At 45.0% G+C, this 17,287-nt stretch overlaps 1 protein-coding gene across 1 annotated transcript; it reads left to right on the top strand.

Moving 5' to 3' along the window:
- The first annotated feature begins 63 nt into the window (after window positions 1–63).
- On the top strand, window positions 64–15,719 carry CDCA8 (cell division cycle associated 8). Its single transcript, XM_012779925.3, has 11 exons — window positions 64–150; window positions 283–392; window positions 520–648; window positions 3,355–3,395; window positions 4,626–4,698; window positions 7,235–7,317; window positions 8,801–8,865; window positions 9,847–9,942; window positions 12,108–12,234; window positions 13,012–13,098; window positions 14,409–15,719. The coding sequence occupies exons 2-11, from the start codon at window positions 299–301 to the stop codon at window positions 14,451–14,453; spliced, it is 840 nt and encodes a 279-aa protein (XP_012635379.3). The 5' UTR covers window positions 64–150; window positions 283–298; the 3' UTR covers window positions 14,454–15,719.
- The last annotated feature ends 1,568 nt before the right edge of the window (window positions 15,720–17,287 follow it).

Genomic DNA, 17,287 nt, shown 5'->3' on the forward strand with positions numbered 1-17,287 from the left:
GCAGGAACTCCCTTGTTATTGGATGTTGCGGGACCGTCCTAAGACGGCGGCTTCTGATTCGTCAGCCTGTGGCAGTGGAGTTTGAATTGGTGGCGGTTAGCCGTGGCTGGAGCAGCGAAGTGTTCCTCAGCTCTTGTTTTGGGACCACAGGTACGTTCCCGGAGACTTCTTTAAACCGAGACCCCGTTGGGGGGGCAGGTCCCCATCCGTCCCTAGCGGCTCCTTGCTTCCCCTCCCGGTCTCTGCCGCTGACCCCTGTGCCTCGGTCGCTGCTCCCGGCAGCCCCCGCCGAGGCGCCATGGCTCCTAGGAAGGACAGCAGTCGGGCGGCCAAGACCAACTCCTTACGGAGCCGGAAGCTCGCCTCCTTTCTTAAGGACTTTGACCGAGAAGGTAAGGGACAGGGCCCGGGCCCTCGCGGCTCCCTGGGGCGATGGCGGGGTGCCCGCGGGCCGGGACGCGGGCAGCTCGGAGTCACCTGCCCAGTGACCCTAGCCCTGTCGGCTCTGCCCTCTCGCAGTGGAAATACGAATCAAGCAAATTGAGTCAGACAGGCAGAACCTCCTCAAGGAGGTGGATAACCTCTACAACATCGAGATCCTGCGGCTCCCCAAGGCGCTGCGCGAGATGAACTGGCTCGACTACTTCGGTAAGAGCTGCTCGAGTTTCCCCGGGGCGAGGCCTGGAGCCCCTGTGGTTATCGTGACACCCTTCAGAAAGGACTTGCTCAAAAGTTAACCTCTCATGGAGGTCTAAAGTGACCACTTATGGAAAATTGCAGCCCTACTGCTCCCACTCCCTGTGGCACTTCCCTGCTTCATTTTTCTCCGTCGCACTCACCGTCATCCAGTCCCTGGGGTAGGCAAACCTTTTCTCTAAAAGGCCAGCTAGCAAATATTTTAGGCTACTTGAGTCAGAGGATTCTCTGTTGACAACTCAACTCTGCTGTTATAATTCCAAAACAGCTAGAATGAATGGGCATAGATGGGCTGTAGTCCAATAAAATTTTATTTATAGATACACCGAAATGTGAATTTCGCATAATTGTCACACAATTTTTTCATAATTGTCACAAAATGTTTTCTTTTTTAAATGTGTTTTTTACCCAACCACTTGAGAAGGAATAAATAAATGACTTAGTTTATTAACCAGTGCTCAGTTGGAAAAATCACCCCAAGCAGCTTTTTCTGAAGCTTATGGAAATTGCCAACTTAAAAATGGGCAAATCAGTTTTCTTGGCCAGGGAAAAATCCCAACCTGTTTCCCCTTGTTAAATGTCCAAGGAAATGTAGGAGGCTGCATTACCTTTATTTTTTCTGTTTTCCTTATTATTAATCACCTAGTATGTAGTTTCCTTCCTGGATAGAAATCCATATTCTGCTCATATGTGAGGCATTTACATTTTGAGTTGCTCTTTTATTTATTAAGCCATTTGTTTGCTCATTTCTACAAATACTAAGCGTGTTTCAGTCACAATGCTAGGTGCTGAAGATGCCCTGGGAGGTGGGCACAGTGGCTCACGCCTGTAAGAGGCCTAGGTGGGTAGATTGTTTGAGCTCAGGAGTTTGAGACCAGCCTGAGCAAGAGGGAGACCCCATCTCTGCTAAAAACAGAAAAAAATAGCCAGAAAACTAAAAATATGTAGAGAAAAAATTAGCCAGGCATGGTGGCGCATGCCTGTAGTCCCAGCTACTCGGGAGGCTGAGGCAGGAGGATCACTTGAGTCCAGGAGTTTGAGGTTGCTGTGAGCCAGGCTGACACCACGGCACTCTAGCCCAGGGAACAGAATGAGACTCAAAAAAAAAAAATGCCCTGGAGAATAAAACAGTGTCCCTGCCCTTAAGAACATAAAGCTTGGCCGGGCGAGGTGGCTCACGCCTGTAATCCTAGTACTCTGGGAGGCCGAGGCGGGCGGATTGCTGGAGGTCAGGAGTTCGAGACCAGCCTGAGCAAGAGCGAGACCCCGTCTCTACTATAAATAGAAAGAAAGTAATTGGCCAACTAATATACATAGAAAAAACTAGCCGGGCATGGTGGCGCATGCCTGTAGTCCCAGCTACTTGGGAGGCTGAGGCAGAAGGATCCCTTGAGCCCAGGAGTTTGAGGTTGCTGTGAGGTAGGCTGACACCACGGCACTCACTCTAGCCTGGGCAACAAAGCGAGACTCTGTCTCAAAAAAAAAAACATAAAGCTTAGTGGAAAGGGCTATTTTAAAAAAAAATTCCATCTTTGCTTTAAAACACTACTTCATTGAAAAAAAAGAGGAAAAATAAATATAAAAGTAAAAGATTAAATTTAAAAAATAAATAAATAAAAATTCCTATAAGTACTACAAAGGAGATAGAATAGCAGTCAGTAAGCATATCTATATGGTGATGCCTATGCCAGATGAGCATTGTACCAAATGTTTTACATACATTACCTAAGTTTATCCTCATTACAAGCTAATTATTAATATCCCTATTTTTTAAATGTCAAGATTAAGGCACAGAGAGATTGGTAACTTTGCTCAAGGTCTCATAAGCTAGTTAGTGGCATTCTCTGTTTGAACCCAGGCGTTCTGGTTCCAAAGCCTGAGGTCTTAACTTTTAAAGGATGCTATGAGAGTTTCTAACAGAAGACTATAATGATTCCAGGGGTCCTCAAACTTTTTAAACAGGGGGCCAGTTCACCCTCCCTCAGACCATTGGAGGGCCGTTGGAGAGTGCGGCGCACATTCCACACATACCCACTGTGGGCCCAGGACGAGTCAGCTGCTAAGCAGGACAGGCAGCGCAGCAAAAACACCCGGCAAAAATGTCCTCGATAGGCCGCATGTGGCCCTCGGGTTGTAGTTTGAGGACCCCTAACTAACTTTTTATTCTACATTTAATCTCTCAAAGACCTTTTAATTCACCACACATTTACTGTACATCTATTGTCTGCTAGATTTTTGCCAGAAGCAATGGATATCATCTTTGGAATTCAGTCTGAGGCAGGGGTGTACACTTGAACAGCTTTGAGTAGTTAAGTCGGTGGGTAGGATGAGGGTGAGAAACTAAGCACTTTGCAGTGATCTGCTGAAATAGAAAAATAAGCAGATTTAGGGGTGACATTTGAGCCGAGTTTTGAAGACTGAATTAGAAATTTGAGTACAGAGGAGAATTTTAGGCAGAGAAAATACTAAGTACCACCGCACAAAGTCGTGAGACAGTGGCACATTTGGGAAATAATTTGGAGAAAGATTGACTAGATGGTGAAGGTTATTGAATGTTAAAGACTAAGGGCTGGACTGGTTTTGGAAAGATGTAGTATTAGGCAAGATGATTTATCATTAAAATCTGATAGTAACTAAATAAAATATTCTTTTTTAAAGCCCTTGGAGGAAACAAACAGGCCCTGGAAGAGGCAGCAACAGTAAGTGACCTGTCCTATTTTTGAGCTGTTGGTTAGTTCTTAAGTCTAGTCCAGTCATGAAATCCAGCCAATGGGTTGTTACTGTGGAAGAGATTCTACAAGGGGACATTATCTGTTTGTGTCAACTGAAAAATTAGAGTCGGGTCAATCGCTAAGTACTTGAAACCCAAATATTAATAGTTCAAATATTAATAGTATACAAAGGGAGGCAATTCTGGTTTCAGGCAGTTCTTTGCAGTCTTTTGCCTTGAATTTTGCAGGGGAAGTAGAAATCCTCAAGCTCAAATTCCTTGAAACCCCTGGGTCATTGCAGTGTGACCTGGTCTGCTAGCTGGCAAAGAGACTATTTTATCTTCTATACTGTAGAAGCAGTGCTCTTGCTTGGGACTCTCGGTACTCCCCAACCCTCTCACTCCCTTCCTCCTAGCACCTGGATCAGGATTGGAGGCAGTAAGATGGAGAGGCAAAATAAAGAGTTTGAATGTGCTCCATAAATATATGTACCTATTATGTACCCATAATAATTTCAAATAAAAAAAAATAGGCCAGGCACAGTGGCTCACACCTGTAATCCTAGCACTCTGGGAGGCCAAGGTGGGTGGATTACTCGAGGTCAGGAATTTGAAACCAGCCTGAGTAAGAGTGAGACCCCGTCTCTACTATAAATAGAAAGAAATTAATTGGCCAACTAATATATATAGAAAAAATCAGCCGGGCATGGTGGGCACATGCCTGTAGTCCCAGCTACTTGGGAGGCTGAGGCAGTAGGATTGCTTGAGCCCAGGAGTTTGAGATTGCTGTGAGCTAGGCCAATGCCACAGCACTCACTCTAGCCTGGACAACAAAGCGAGACTCTGTCTCAAGAAAACACTAAAAATAAAAAATAAACAAAATGTTGTTTAAGCATGCACACATACACCCATACACATGTACTTTCTTAATAAGCAAATGAAATGATAGAGGTTACTTCTAGGGAATGACAGGATTAGGAGACTGGTCACCTTTGGGGGAAGAGACAAGGAAAGGGAACAGAGAATGAATACACAGCTACAAGCAGTCTTGGGTTATGTGGTGTGTTTATGGGAGTTTGCTCTATTGCATTATAATTAACATTTAACAATGTTATGTGTTAAATAATAGTTTTTTAAATTGTTTTTCATCTTAAAATATTGTTCCTCTTATTTCGGTATAATAAATAAGCCTGGTGCTTTCTGGCTTTGTTTGTCACAGGCTGACCTGGATATCACCGAAATAAACAAGCTAACAGCAGAAGCTATTCAGACACCTCTGAAATCTGCCAAAAGTGAGTACTTCTCAGAACCCCTTGTGGAATGGAGAGCTGAGACCTAGGGTGTTTGGTTGGCTGCTCAGGCAGGGCCTTGTTGGGAGAGCCTCTTCCCTCTAATGTTTGCTGCTCTGTCTTATAAATCCAAACATTTGCTTTGGGCCACTGCATCCAGTTTATTGTACGTAGGACTAATTACTAGTCAAACTCATAAGACCATATGTGAGCTAAAGTGAGAGTGAAAAAAGAAAAAAAGCTGTGCTAGAAACCAAACGGGTATTACTTTCCCCTGAGTTAAATAGAGAGATAGCAAGATTTAGAGAGGTGTTAAAAGATTGGTAAAATCAACTGAGGCTCTCTCTGATGTAATCAGCTGGGTTGAATGATAGTTGTAAAAGGAATAACTTTCTCTGCATGTAATTCCAGGTTGCTCAGTGATCTATCTGTGTAGTCATATCACACGTCCTGCACTCTGAAAAATTCTGTCACATAGGAAAAGTTATATGGGAAACCAAGTTGTGATTAGTGAGCATGGAATCAGGTCAGGATGAATTGTGACATGGATTTAATGTCACTGTCATTATGCTATAGTAACACAGTGTAAACAACTCTTGTGAAGATATACCTGACCTACAGCCAGGATTTTGGGGCTTCCCACCAGGGCACCATCTGCACCAGGCAGGGCCAGAAACATCCCACTTCTTGTTCCAGTTTGCCTTGTATCAGAATTGCCTCATAGAATGAAGAGAGCCTGATGAGATTTTTGCTTTCCTATTGTCATATTCCAGTCCTGATTCCCTGAGGTTATGATGTAATTAGACTTGGATGTTCCCAGAGTTCCTCAGCCACATATTTACAATCTGTTAGGTTACTTTCGGTCATTTCTACAGTTAAGTAATATCAGTTTCTCTTCTGAGTTCCACCAGTTTTGCTTACTTGAGGGGTAGTGGGAGTCTTCTGATTTCATTCCTTGGAATAGAACCCACCAGGACCAATGTCAAACAACAGTTAAAGTTGGTTTTGTGCCCTCTTTTTTTTTTTTTTGAGACAGAGTCTTACTCTGGTATCCAGGCTAGAGTGCTGTGGTGTCAGCCTAGCTCACAGCAACCCCAAAATCCTGGGCTCAGGCGATCCTCCTGCCTCAGCCTCCCGAGTAGCTGGGACTACAGGCATGCGCCACCATGCCCGGCTAATTTTTTCTATATATTTTTAGTTGGCCAATTAATTTCTTTCTATATATATATATTTTTTTTAGTAGAGATGGGGTCTCACTCTTGCTCAGGCTGGTTTCGAACTCCTGACCTCGAGCGATCCTCCCACCTTGGCTTCCCAGAGTGCTAGGATTACAGGCGTGAGCCACCACACCTGGCTGGTTTTGTGCCCTCTTGACCACTGGACTTTGACTACATGTAAGCTACTTTTTAAAAAGACAAATACACGTGTATTCTTATTTAATCTGTCAAAGTTGCACCTGACAAAAAAATGCTTAAAAGTTATTTAGTCCCATCTTTCCCCCATGATCAAATATACATGAATTTTCTCTATGGAATTCCCGGTCAGGATCATCTAGCTCCTGGTTGTATGTATTTAGCAGTTAGACACTCTCTACCTTTCATCACTAAAGAGCTGTGATTAGAAAGCTGCCTAGAGGCCGGGCGTGGTGGCTCACGCCTGTAATCCTAGGTGGGTAGATCATTTGAGCTCAGAAGTTTGAGACCAGCCAGAGCAAGAGCGAGACCCCATCTCTACTAAAAATATAAAGAAATTACTTGGACAGCTAAAACTATCTAGAAAAAATTTGCTAGGCATGATGGTGCATGCCTGTAGTTCCAGGTACTTAGGAGGCTGAGGCAGGAGGATTGCCTGAGCCCAGGATTTTGGGGTTGCTGTGAGCTAGGCTGATGCCACGGCACTCTAGCCCGGGCAACAGAGCCAGACACTATCTAAAAAAAAAAGAAAGCTGCTTAGAAATTTCTCACTTTGAGCCAAAGTTTTCTTGTGGTATCTATATTGATGCTAGTTCTCCTTTTTGGAGCCTCCTAGAACCATTTTCTACATGACAACCCCCTAAATATTAAAAATTGGTATTATTTTCTCTAGAATCATTGCTCTTAAAAATCCTTCATACTCCTTTTCCTCCTAAGATGATCATTGTAATAATACTTTTATTATTTATAAGTAACAGTATTTAATTATAACAAGTAATGGGCTGGCTGGGCACAATAGCTCACACCTGTAGTCACAGCATTTTGGGAGGATCACTTGAGCCCAGGAGTTTAAGACCAGCCTGGGCAACAATAGTGAAACTGTCTCCACAAAAAATAAAAATTAGCCAGGTATGGTGGTGCATACCTATAGTCTTGCTACTTGGGAGGCTGAGGCAATGGGATTACTTGAGCCCAGGAGTTCAAGGTTACAGTGAGCTATGATTGGGCCACTGCACTCTAGCCAGGGCAACAGAGTGGGACCCCGTCTAAAAAAAGAAATAAATATGTGAATGCATGAATGTTTATTCCCATGAGAAATATCACACTGTTAAAACTGTTTCTTATAGCACGCAAAGTAATACAAGTGAATGAAATGATAGTGGAAGAAGAAGAAGAAGAAAATAAACATAAGAATCCTCAAACTGCAAGGGTAAGTAATCCCTTAGGTTGGGAGCTAGGGGCTAGCAGGAGACAAGCAAATACAAAACTGCATGAAATACAGTGTTACCTACCCAGAACTCACAGCTCAATAGAGACAGTCCCGCTTTAAGTGGCCAATAACAAAAGTGATCACTGACTTGTGTGCAAAGCGTGTAGAACATAGAAGAGGAAGCTAGCAAGTCTTCCTTATCGCATTAAGACACATCCAGGCCTTTCAAGGTGAGTGAAGTCCATGAGCTAGAGAAGAAAGGGAAAAGAATTGCAGGAGGAGCTAGGAAAGTGTTCATTTAAGGAGCAGGAAGCAGTTTGGTATGGCTGGGATATTATCTCTGAGGGTAAGACAGAAAGAGCAGGGGCCAGATAATGAATGGCCTGTGTGCCAAGCTGTCAGGTAGGTAATGGTAAGTGACATCAGATTGGTATTTCAGGCTGGTCCAATGGTAATGACTTATCAGAACTTATTAACATTAGTGTCACTAAAGTTGGTATACAACCCCACACTGCTAAATTTGACTGGCTTTAAAAAAAAAAAGATTGGTATTTGAGAACAGTATTTAAGATAATGGGAAAGGGGGAAAATGAGATGAGGAAACCAATCAGGATACTGTTAATTCTTGAACTGAGGCACTGACACTGTAAAAGGAAGGGGTGGTTTTGAGATAAATTTTAGAAAAAAGAAGTGGAATGCCTGGGGGAGGAAAGGAGGCGTCAGAGATGACTACATGGTTTCTGGCTTAGGCAGCTGCCATCCAGTTGGGACCCAGCTATAGAGTCGTGCTGGGTTTGGGGGAAGGAGGAGCACGTGTCACTGCTTGACACATTGACTGTTTAGTACTTTTCCAGGATAGCTAGGCTAGACAAATTTTAATCTGGAGTTCATGGAGAAGTAGGAGATTGAGAGACACTGCCTTCTGGATCTTTAGGAGCTTGTCCTGGTGTGTGAGTGGAGACTGTTGTGCAGGGTGAGCAGGAAGGGAGGGAGGCTGAGGTCGACACTAGAGGGAAAGTAGAGAGAGAAGTTCCTCAGGCAGACTGCCTCGGACAGCCAAAGAAGTAGGAAAGATGGATAAATTATGGAGGATAGGGAGGAGAGAATTGCTAGAAGTTAAGGAATGATTCTTGTCGGGGGCCTCCCAGGACCCAGGAAGGAGAGGACTGCAGGATGCCCTGAGTGACCTTCACAACAGCCTTTTATGTAAAGTAGTGGGGGACAAGTCAGACTTAAATCAGTTCAAAAGAGATTTATTTACTTTTAATCTTGGCCAAAATCCTCTATTTCGAAGACCCAGCCAGCAGTTGATCAGTTATGTTCTGAATTTCTGAAGTCACTAAACTGTAATACAGACCTTATTATATTCAGTATTAACTTTCCCTTCCAGCACTAGTTCCCTTCCCCTCTTTATTCCCCGCTCCTTACCTTTTCTCATTTCTGGGCTTTTTGTAACCTTAGCTGCATTTCATTGTGACTTCAGGTTAAAAGGTGTCCTCCATCCAAGAAGAGAACCCAGTCCGTACAAGGAAAAGGCAAAAGGAAAAGGTAATGGATTTTCTAAAGTTAAATGTGTGTTTTTTGTTTTAATGGAGAGCCATATATGTCGTGGCAGAAAGTAGGTGTTGGAAAGAGTGACTTGTGTTCAATTGGAGCTTAAAATCACTGAATCTTTGAGTGTCCTAGCTGGAGGAGCCTCTAGAAATGGTCTAAACCAATACCTTCTCCAGTTATTCTGCTTATATTCTCTATCCCTTCCTACTTTTTTTAAAACACAAACAGAGAGAGTGAAGCCTAGAAAGGTATAGTGAGAACTGCATGCTAAGTTTAGTTGCCTGTTTCTTACAGAGAATACAAAGGAAAAAAGAAAAGAATATTAAAAAAAAAAAGTTTAGTTGCCTGACAGTCCCTGTGCAGAGCAACCCCACAGTCAGTCACAAAGTAGCTGTCACCTAAAAATTAGTTTGCTGAAATGTTCTGTCTGTCCTGTTAAGTAAAGAATCTCCATGGGCTTAAATTGATTATGCTGGACCCTACTATATACCATGGGGGGAGGAGGGGAACAGCTTAGGAAAGTAGTGACCAGGATGCGTGTCTGTGAAGGAGCGAACACATTTCTCCCTGAGCACTGTAGTAAGACATTAACCAGCTGCCTAGCATAAGGACAGGAATTCCAGCTAGGGGAGCCTTGTTAAGAGGCTGTCTTCTTCCTTTCGTTTGTGAGCTTGGTTGAAAAGTTGGGTTCTGGAGGTAGACTGCTTGGGTTCAAAGTTCTGGCTCCACCCTAATTGCCTGTGTGATCTTGGGCAAGTTTTTTAAACTCAATATGCCTGAGTTTCTGCATCTGTAAACAAGGATGGTAACAGTGCTTACCTCCTAGCGTTGTTGGGAGGGTCACGTGGGCTGTGTGCAAGGTGCCTAGAGTAGTGGCTGACCCAGTCAGTGCTCCCCACGTGTGCTGCCTCCACTCTGCTTCTGCTGTCCTCAGACATGAGAGGAGCATACCTGATGGCCATTTCTTACCTGTAGGTCCAGCCGTGGTAACACTGTTACCCCAGCTGTGGGCCGATTGGAGATGTCCATGATAAAACCCACTCCAGGCCTGACACCCAGGTTTGATTCGAGGTGAGTATGTACAGGAGGAGGGCTTGGATTTAGTGGGAGCCCACCATTGAACAAGACCCAGAGAAGAGGAGTATCTATACTCCTGAGTCCTTGGCCTGGGGTGCCTTGGAAAACAGTAGTTGTCTGGGTTTCCCAGTGTTTGCCTCTCCTCTGAGTGTAGGTTCTCCCATTTTCAGTGGCAAAAATGATTCTTTATCTGATGACAGAGAGGTGACTACTCTGCCTGTGATGACTAACAGATCTCTATATGACTTTTTTGGCCTTTTCTGATTCAAATCAGGAGTTTTTAAAAGAGGAATAGGTGGCCAGCGCGGTGGCTCACGCCCATAATCCTAGCACTCTGGGAGGCCGAGGCAGGCGGATTGCTCAAGGTCAGGAGTTCAAAACCACCCTGAGCAAGAGTACCGTGAGCGAGAGCGAGACCCCCATCTCTACTAAAAATAGAAAATAAATTAATTGACCAACTAAAAATATATATATATATATACAAAAAATTAGCCGGGCATGGTGGCACGCGCCTGTAGTCCCAGCTACTCGGGAGGCTGAGGCAGAGGATCACTTGAGCTCAGGAGATTGAGGTTGCTGTGAGCTAGGCTGATGCCATGGCACTCACTCTAGCCTGGGCAACAAAGTGAGACTCTGTCTCAAAAAAAAATAAAAATAAAAGAAGAATGGTAATCTCCTGTTACCCTTCCCAGGAGTGAAAATTGATACTGCCTTTTTGGAGGCCAACATAAACAAGGATGTCCTTGCAGCATAAGTTAATACCTCCCAAAGGGGCTAGTTGACTAATTAGAAACTACTGCATAGCCATTAAAAGAAACTGGATCTGGCTGGGTGTAGTGGCTCACACCTCTAATCCCAGCACTTTGGGAGGCCAAGGCAGGAGGATCACTTGAGACCACGAGTTCGAGACCAGCTTGAGCAACATAGTGAGACGCCTGTCTCTACAAAAAATAGAGAAAAATTAGCCTGTAGTCCCAGCTACTCAGGAGTCTGAAGCAGAAGATCTCTTGAGCCCAGGAGTTTGAGGTGGCAGTGGGCTATAATGATGCCACTGCATTCTAGCCTGGGCAACAGAGTGAGACCCTGTCTCCAAAAATAAAAAGAGACTGAATCTGTATGTGCTGATAGGGAAAGAGCTTCATGACCACAGAACCTCCACAAGTGGGTTGCTGTACACTGTGTGCTATAAGATCCTATTTACTTTTGTATACATGGAAAGTTTCTGGAAGGATAGATAAGAAATTCAGGGTGGTTATGCCTGGGAGTGGAGCAAGAAGTGGTTATCTCTGGCATAGGGAGAGTATGAAAGATTTATTTTCCACTTTTAGTTCCTACTTTACTGTTTGGTTTTTCACATGAACATGTAACAAGACATTTAGGGAAGGCTCGGCGCGGTGGCTCACACCTGTAATCCTAGCACTCTGGGAGGCTGAGGTGAGTGGATCGCTCAAGGTCAAGAGTTCAAAACCAGCCTGAGCAAGAGTGAGACCCCATCTCTACTAAAAATAGAAGGAAATTAATTGGCCAACTAAAAATATATAGAAAAAATTAGCCGGGCATGGTGGTGCATGCCTGTAGTCCCAGTTACTCAGGAGGCTGAGGCAGGAGGATCACCTGAGCCCAGGAGTTGGAGGTTGCTGTGAGCTAGGCTGACACCATGGCACTCTAGCCCGGGCACCAGAGTGAGACTCTGTCTCAAAAAAAAAAAAAAGACAGTTAGGGAAAACTAGGTAACAGCATTTAACTGTCTTGAGAAAGTTAGTATAATAATGTCATCTCTGAATTATCCCCCTTTGCCCCTGAAAAATTCCTCTTGATGGAAGCAGTTGGCCACTTCTGGAAGCACGTTAACTAGTTGATTTCTGGATTTGTGTGTGGATGGTTGGATGACTACCCATACAGAGTTTTGGACCTTAAATTTACATGGATCAGAGTTGGCTTTTGCTAGATGTATGTTTGATAATTACAACCTTCTTTCTCCAGCTGTGTTTAGGCATTACTGCTTTAATTTTTTTTTTTCTAAATTTAGAGCTTGTCTTCTTAGAAATATGTGATTTGAAAACTGCAGCTTGAGGCCAGATGGGACCTGGAAGGGCTCATAGAGCCTTGTGTCATTCAGTCTGCCAAGCCATCTTCACAGAGATTTTCCCACTCTATAGGGTGTTCAAGACGCCTGGCCTGCGTACTCCAGCAGCAGGAGAGCGGATTTACAATATCTCAGGGAATGGCAGCCCTCTTGCTGACAGCAAAGAGATCTTCCTCACTGTGCCGGTGGGCGGTGGAGAGGTGGGTAAAGTATTTCTGAGGGAAGCCAGGCCATAGCATGCTGCTTAGTCAAGCATTTCTCTTCCCTGGGCCAGCACCTACTTCCCTCCCCAAGTCCTTTCAGTTGCATGGGTCCTGATCTCCACACTTCTGCAGGACTCAGGACCCAGTTTTCTCTTCCAGGTTAGAGGCCCAGACTAGGTTCCATCTGTTCATCAGCTAATGTTTGCCTACCTGATTGTAGTAGGCCCAAGATGTAGAAGACGTGATTCCTGCCCTTGAGCAGTCCAGTAGTAATCAAGATGGGTTTGAAATCATAGTCTCTGTGATAAGTACAATGATAGAGATATTAAAGGGAGTGCAGAGGAACGCACTATTGGGGTTATATGCTGAGTCTAGAAAGGGGAACACATGAACTGTGCCTTCAACTTTGTATGACTTTGAGGGATTCTGAAGCAGGCTGAGCTCAGTTCTCTGGGCTGTGTAGAGCAAATTGCTGACCTCAGCCACTATTGAGGACAGGAGGGTTTGTCTCAGATATGGTCTGCAGGGCATTCCTAAGCTAATGTGTAGACCTTGGTGCCCAGGTGATCCAGCCACTGGCCCAGTGATAGTACTGATTATGTCACTGTGTCCTTGGGGCTAACATCCCCCCTGTCTGCCTTGCCATGTCTCCATCCCAGCCATTTCCTGCTACCAAGTGCAGGATATCAGGGAACCCCCGGGGCATACTGGGCTGCCGGATGGGGGTTCCTGCCCTAAGAGACCTGCCAGTTTAACCCACTTTCCCTCATACAGAGCATGCGATTATTGGCCAGTGACTTGCAGAGGTTCAATATTGCCCAGCTGGATCCAGAGGCCTTGGGAAACATTAAGAAGCTTTCCGTAAGTCTCATATAATCATTTCTACACATAAGATACCTCCAATAGCTTTCTTGGTTTGTCTTTATTTAGAATTGTCTTTGGGGTCTGAGCTAATAGTTTATTTTATTTTATTTATTTATTTTGAGATGGGATCACAGTATGTTGCCCAAACTGGCCTTGAACTCCTGGGTTCAAGGGATCCTTCCACCTGAGCCTGCCAAGCAGCTAGGACTACAGGCATATGCCACCACGCCTGGCTTGGGCTAATAGTTTATACTTAGAATTGTGTTGTCTCCTTTTCCCCAAGGGATTTTGACAATTATCCTACTTACATAGCAGCAATTCTCTTCCTCAATTGATTTTGAGTTTTGGTCATTCCCAGGGTACCTGTCACAGAAGTTCCACAACAGAATCACAATTCTGCCTCATTCAGGCAGTTAGTACCAGGGTATGTTAGGCACTATTGACTGCCAGGAACTGAAACTTTCTATAATAGCTCAAGAATGAGGGGAGGGTCTTGTTATCAGGAATCTCGCAGAATTGTGGAGGGAGCTGAATGTCCAGGCCTCTGGAGCTGGGGGTGCCCATCAGCAACAGGAGGCCACGATGGGCCTTGGCTCTGGTGCGCCAGCTCCCGTAGTATCTCTGTCTTTGGGACCCACACACTCCCTTCTCCTGCACCTCTTCATTCCCCCTCAGCAGATAACCCTCTCCACAAGGCTCTTGGTTCTGCTCTCTCTTAACATTGGTTTGTAGGTAGCTTTGGGTAACTTTAGTGCTTCAGTGCCCAGCACTGTTCAGTTTCTTGTCTTAGTTTAAATTCTCAAGAGGAAGAATTTAATCAGCTCAGCCAAGGATGAACCTCCTTGGTCCAATCAGCCTTGGTCTTGGTGGATGGATGGGAGCACTTAGGGCAAACGTGGCTGCCTTGGGCCTTGTCTTCTCTGGGGTCTAAGTGGTACATCCAAGGAAGGGGACAAGGCAGAGCTGGTTTCCCAAACATGTCCTACTGAACATAGGCCCAGTGCTAAGATTCCACATACACCCAGCCACCCAGATCCTGTGACAGTCATCCTCTAGCTGGACCTATAGTATTGCTGTTCCCAAGTTATCTCATGTGATACCTTCGCTATTGCATTTGAGATATTATTTTACTTCTTTGTTCAGATGAGAAACAGGTTGAGAAAGATTAATTAGTGTGTGATACAATTAGAGGATGGAGGGGCTGATTCCCTCAGACCTGTGCTCAGGCAGACTGTGAGTGGTTGGTTAACTGGGCAAGCATGCCAAGTGCCATCTTCTCTAAGTGACCTGTCTCCTTTTCTTTTCAGAGTCGTCTTGCCCAAATCTGTAGCAGCATACGGTCCCACAAGTGAGAAGCGAAATTTGATAGGATGGACTTTGAATGGGCACTTCTGGGACCCTAAGAGACCTCTTCCCTTCGGGATTACTGTTGGTTTGCGTGTGAAGTTCCAAAGCAGGGAGTGGTGTTCCTCTTGGGGAATTCAGGAAGGGGGAGACACACTGTTCACACATCAGTTAGATAAAGCTTTGCTGTTCAGCCCCTCAGCCCAGGTGACCCCAGCCACTGCCTGCTGCATCATGCAATGGAAACTTCTAGTCTTTCTTCCAGCTGAATTCTCCCTGCTCTCTGAGCTGCTGCCTTCTACCTCCTGTAACTCATCACCCTCTTTGGCCTGCCCTATCTGTAACAGAAGCGGTGTGAAAGAACCCCGTGTTCTCAGGAAGACTGCCTAGCCACCCTCTTCAGAGAACGTCTGCATCTGTCATTTCTGCTCCATGTATATTTGTGGCTGGGGTGTGTAGGCTCAGAGAAGTGAGGACTCTGAGCCATGAGAGGGTAGGTCCAGGAATTGGCCTGGGGGACTATGCAGATCAGCAGAGTGGAGCAGGATACACGTGTCCCCTCCCACATCATTCCCTCCTCCTCCTGTCAGGCGTGCTAAATGAGTTTTGGGATCTTTCATTCGCTGTGCCCAGTATTTCCATCCAAGGTGACTCATGGCAGACACAGTACTTTGTGTTTATCCCTGTTTACTGAAGACCAAAAATTGGTTTAGAGAGCATCGATGTCTTGCTCCTCTACCTCCCTAGTTAGTGGGAATTTGGATAAGGGAATTGTAGGGCTTCGATTCTAGGGGTTTTCTGTGACTGGCTACAGAGTAACCATCTCTGAGCTATCCATGGTCCCTGCCATGTCTATAGACTCTGCAAAGAGCACTTCTGTCTTATGGGGTTCATGAGCATGGGCGGGGGGGGGGGGGGGCAGTATGATTTGTCTGGGGGCCTCATTCCATGTATTTAGCCTGTGCCCTAAACTCATTAGGAGGAATCAGCAGTGAGATCCTCGTGCTTCAGCCAGTCTCTCTGCCCAGGGAATTAGGCTGTGTTCCAAGAATTTGGGAACTAGATTCCTTATTCCCAGGCTTGAGGGCACATGGTTTTCTCATGTATGGCTCTTTGTTGTATTTGGTATTATTTTGTAACAAAACCATTCTAGTAATTCAGTCCTGTTCAAATTGAATTCTTTCTGTGCGATTTTTGTACATATTATTTCTCTGAGTAATGGTATCTCTAAGCTGATTTGTTCTAATCAGAGCTACTGAAAGGTACCTATTTCAATAAAGTGTGGTTTTATGTTTTCTTTTATAATCAGTATTCACCATGCCTATCCAAGCTGTGCTCCATGGACTCTGGGAGACAGTGTGAAGCTGAAGCCACGGGCACAGGGGTCTTTAGACAGCTAATTTCCTGTGAAGATGTGAACACCTTTACTTCAGGCAGAATCTCTCTGATACCTGAAAAAGGGACATCACCTCAAGATCCAGGGCATTGGTAACCTCAGTCCCCAGCAGGTTTCCCCCAACACCTTTGTTCCATGAGTTAGAAATTCATATCAGGGATGACAAAACTGGCATCTGTATAGTGAAGTCTCCCTGTATAGTGAAGGCCAGGAATAAAGCAGGGACAAGGGTAATGCAGTGTGATGATGTTGCTCACTTCCCAAAGTTTCTGGGGCCCTGGCAGAGCTGCCTTCCTAGAACTCTTTCTATGACAAAAATGATCAACAAGCAATCCGGGGTCACACGCAGCCTGGTTATTAGAGGACTGACAGTTTATGGAGGACAGCATTTGGAAGGAAGGTTACTCATTGCAAGTCAGTAACCCAGTCTACAAGTCACCAAACCTGGGCCTTCTGCCTTCATCATCTAGCACAGTGTTAAGAACCTGACATCAAGGAAATACTTCAGATCCAACTTGCCTTACCCAGAGCCAGGCTGTCCATCTGTACCACTGCCTACCTGACCCCAGTTGTAGGAAATGTGTGGTATGCAGCAGGCACCTAATCAATGCCTGCGACTGAGCCAGGGCAGGCCTTCATTCCGTATAAGGGGCTGGCTTAGAAGGCAAAGAGTTCCCCATTCCAGGATTTTTAAGCACAGGCTGAACTGTCAGGATTGGGACAAAGAAAATGTAAACCTTACTGCCAGACCACAGGCATACTTTCACCCTCACTGTTTGGGTTGGTTTAGGGTTTCTTTCTTTTTTTTTTTTTCAAATTGGTTGCTAAACATTTAAAAATTGGGAAATTGCACAGATTACTAGTTCGTGCACATGTGCATGTGTGAGAGAGAGAGAGCGCAAGCAAGAGAGAGGACATCACCTAAGCATCATTTTTAAAAAAGCATCAGATATGCCTTTTACCCCAAGGAATCAGTGTCCCCATCTCCACCAGTGATGAGTTCACATACCAACACAGGGCTTACCTCCACAATGTCCCACCACCACTGAAAAACAAAATATGTCTCAGTGTCCACATGGGTACACACGCTGAGAAGTCGGTTTTCTTTTTTAATTTCACACACTAAGATAGTTGTAGGCCCATACCTAAAATTCAGCATGACATATGCACTCAAGGTTTTTATATTCGCTAATTCATATGGCTTCAGAAGTGGAAGGGCTGAGAGGCAATGTTGAGAGAGGATTCAATCAAGATTGGGGGCTACACTGAGCTCCCCACTTAATGGGAGTCTGGAACCCAATTTGCTTTGGCTAAGGTGCCATCTCCCTTTACAAGATTAGGTGTCTTAGCCCTTTGTCATCCCTGCCTGCATCTCCTCACCAAACAAGCCGCCTCCTCCCCTCCCCTCCCAGCAAGGCATGCAGCCTGTGCTGCTTGCCTAGCCCA

The sequence above is a fragment of the Microcebus murinus genome, chromosome 2 (assembly GCF_040939455.1).
Source record: "Microcebus murinus isolate Inina chromosome 2, M.murinus_Inina_mat1.0, whole genome shotgun sequence".
NCBI lineage: Eukaryota > Metazoa > Chordata > Mammalia > Primates > Cheirogaleidae > Microcebus > Microcebus murinus.

What these genes read in the sequence shown, in the direction of transcription:
- CDCA8 (XM_012779925.3), top strand. Translation starts at nt 299, where the DNA reads ATGGCTCCTAGGAAGGACAGCAGTCGGGCGGCCAAGACCAACTCCTTA. An exon ending in CCCTGGAAGAGGCAGCAACA is followed by an intron (nt 3,396 to 4,625) that starts GTAAGTGACCTG and finishes TGTTTGTCACAG; the next exon opens with GCTGACCTGGATATCACCGA. An exon ending in GAAACATTAAGAAGCTTTCC is followed by an intron (nt 13,099 to 14,408) that starts GTAAGTCTCATA and finishes TTTTCTTTTCAG; the next exon opens with AGTCGTCTTGCCCAAATCTG.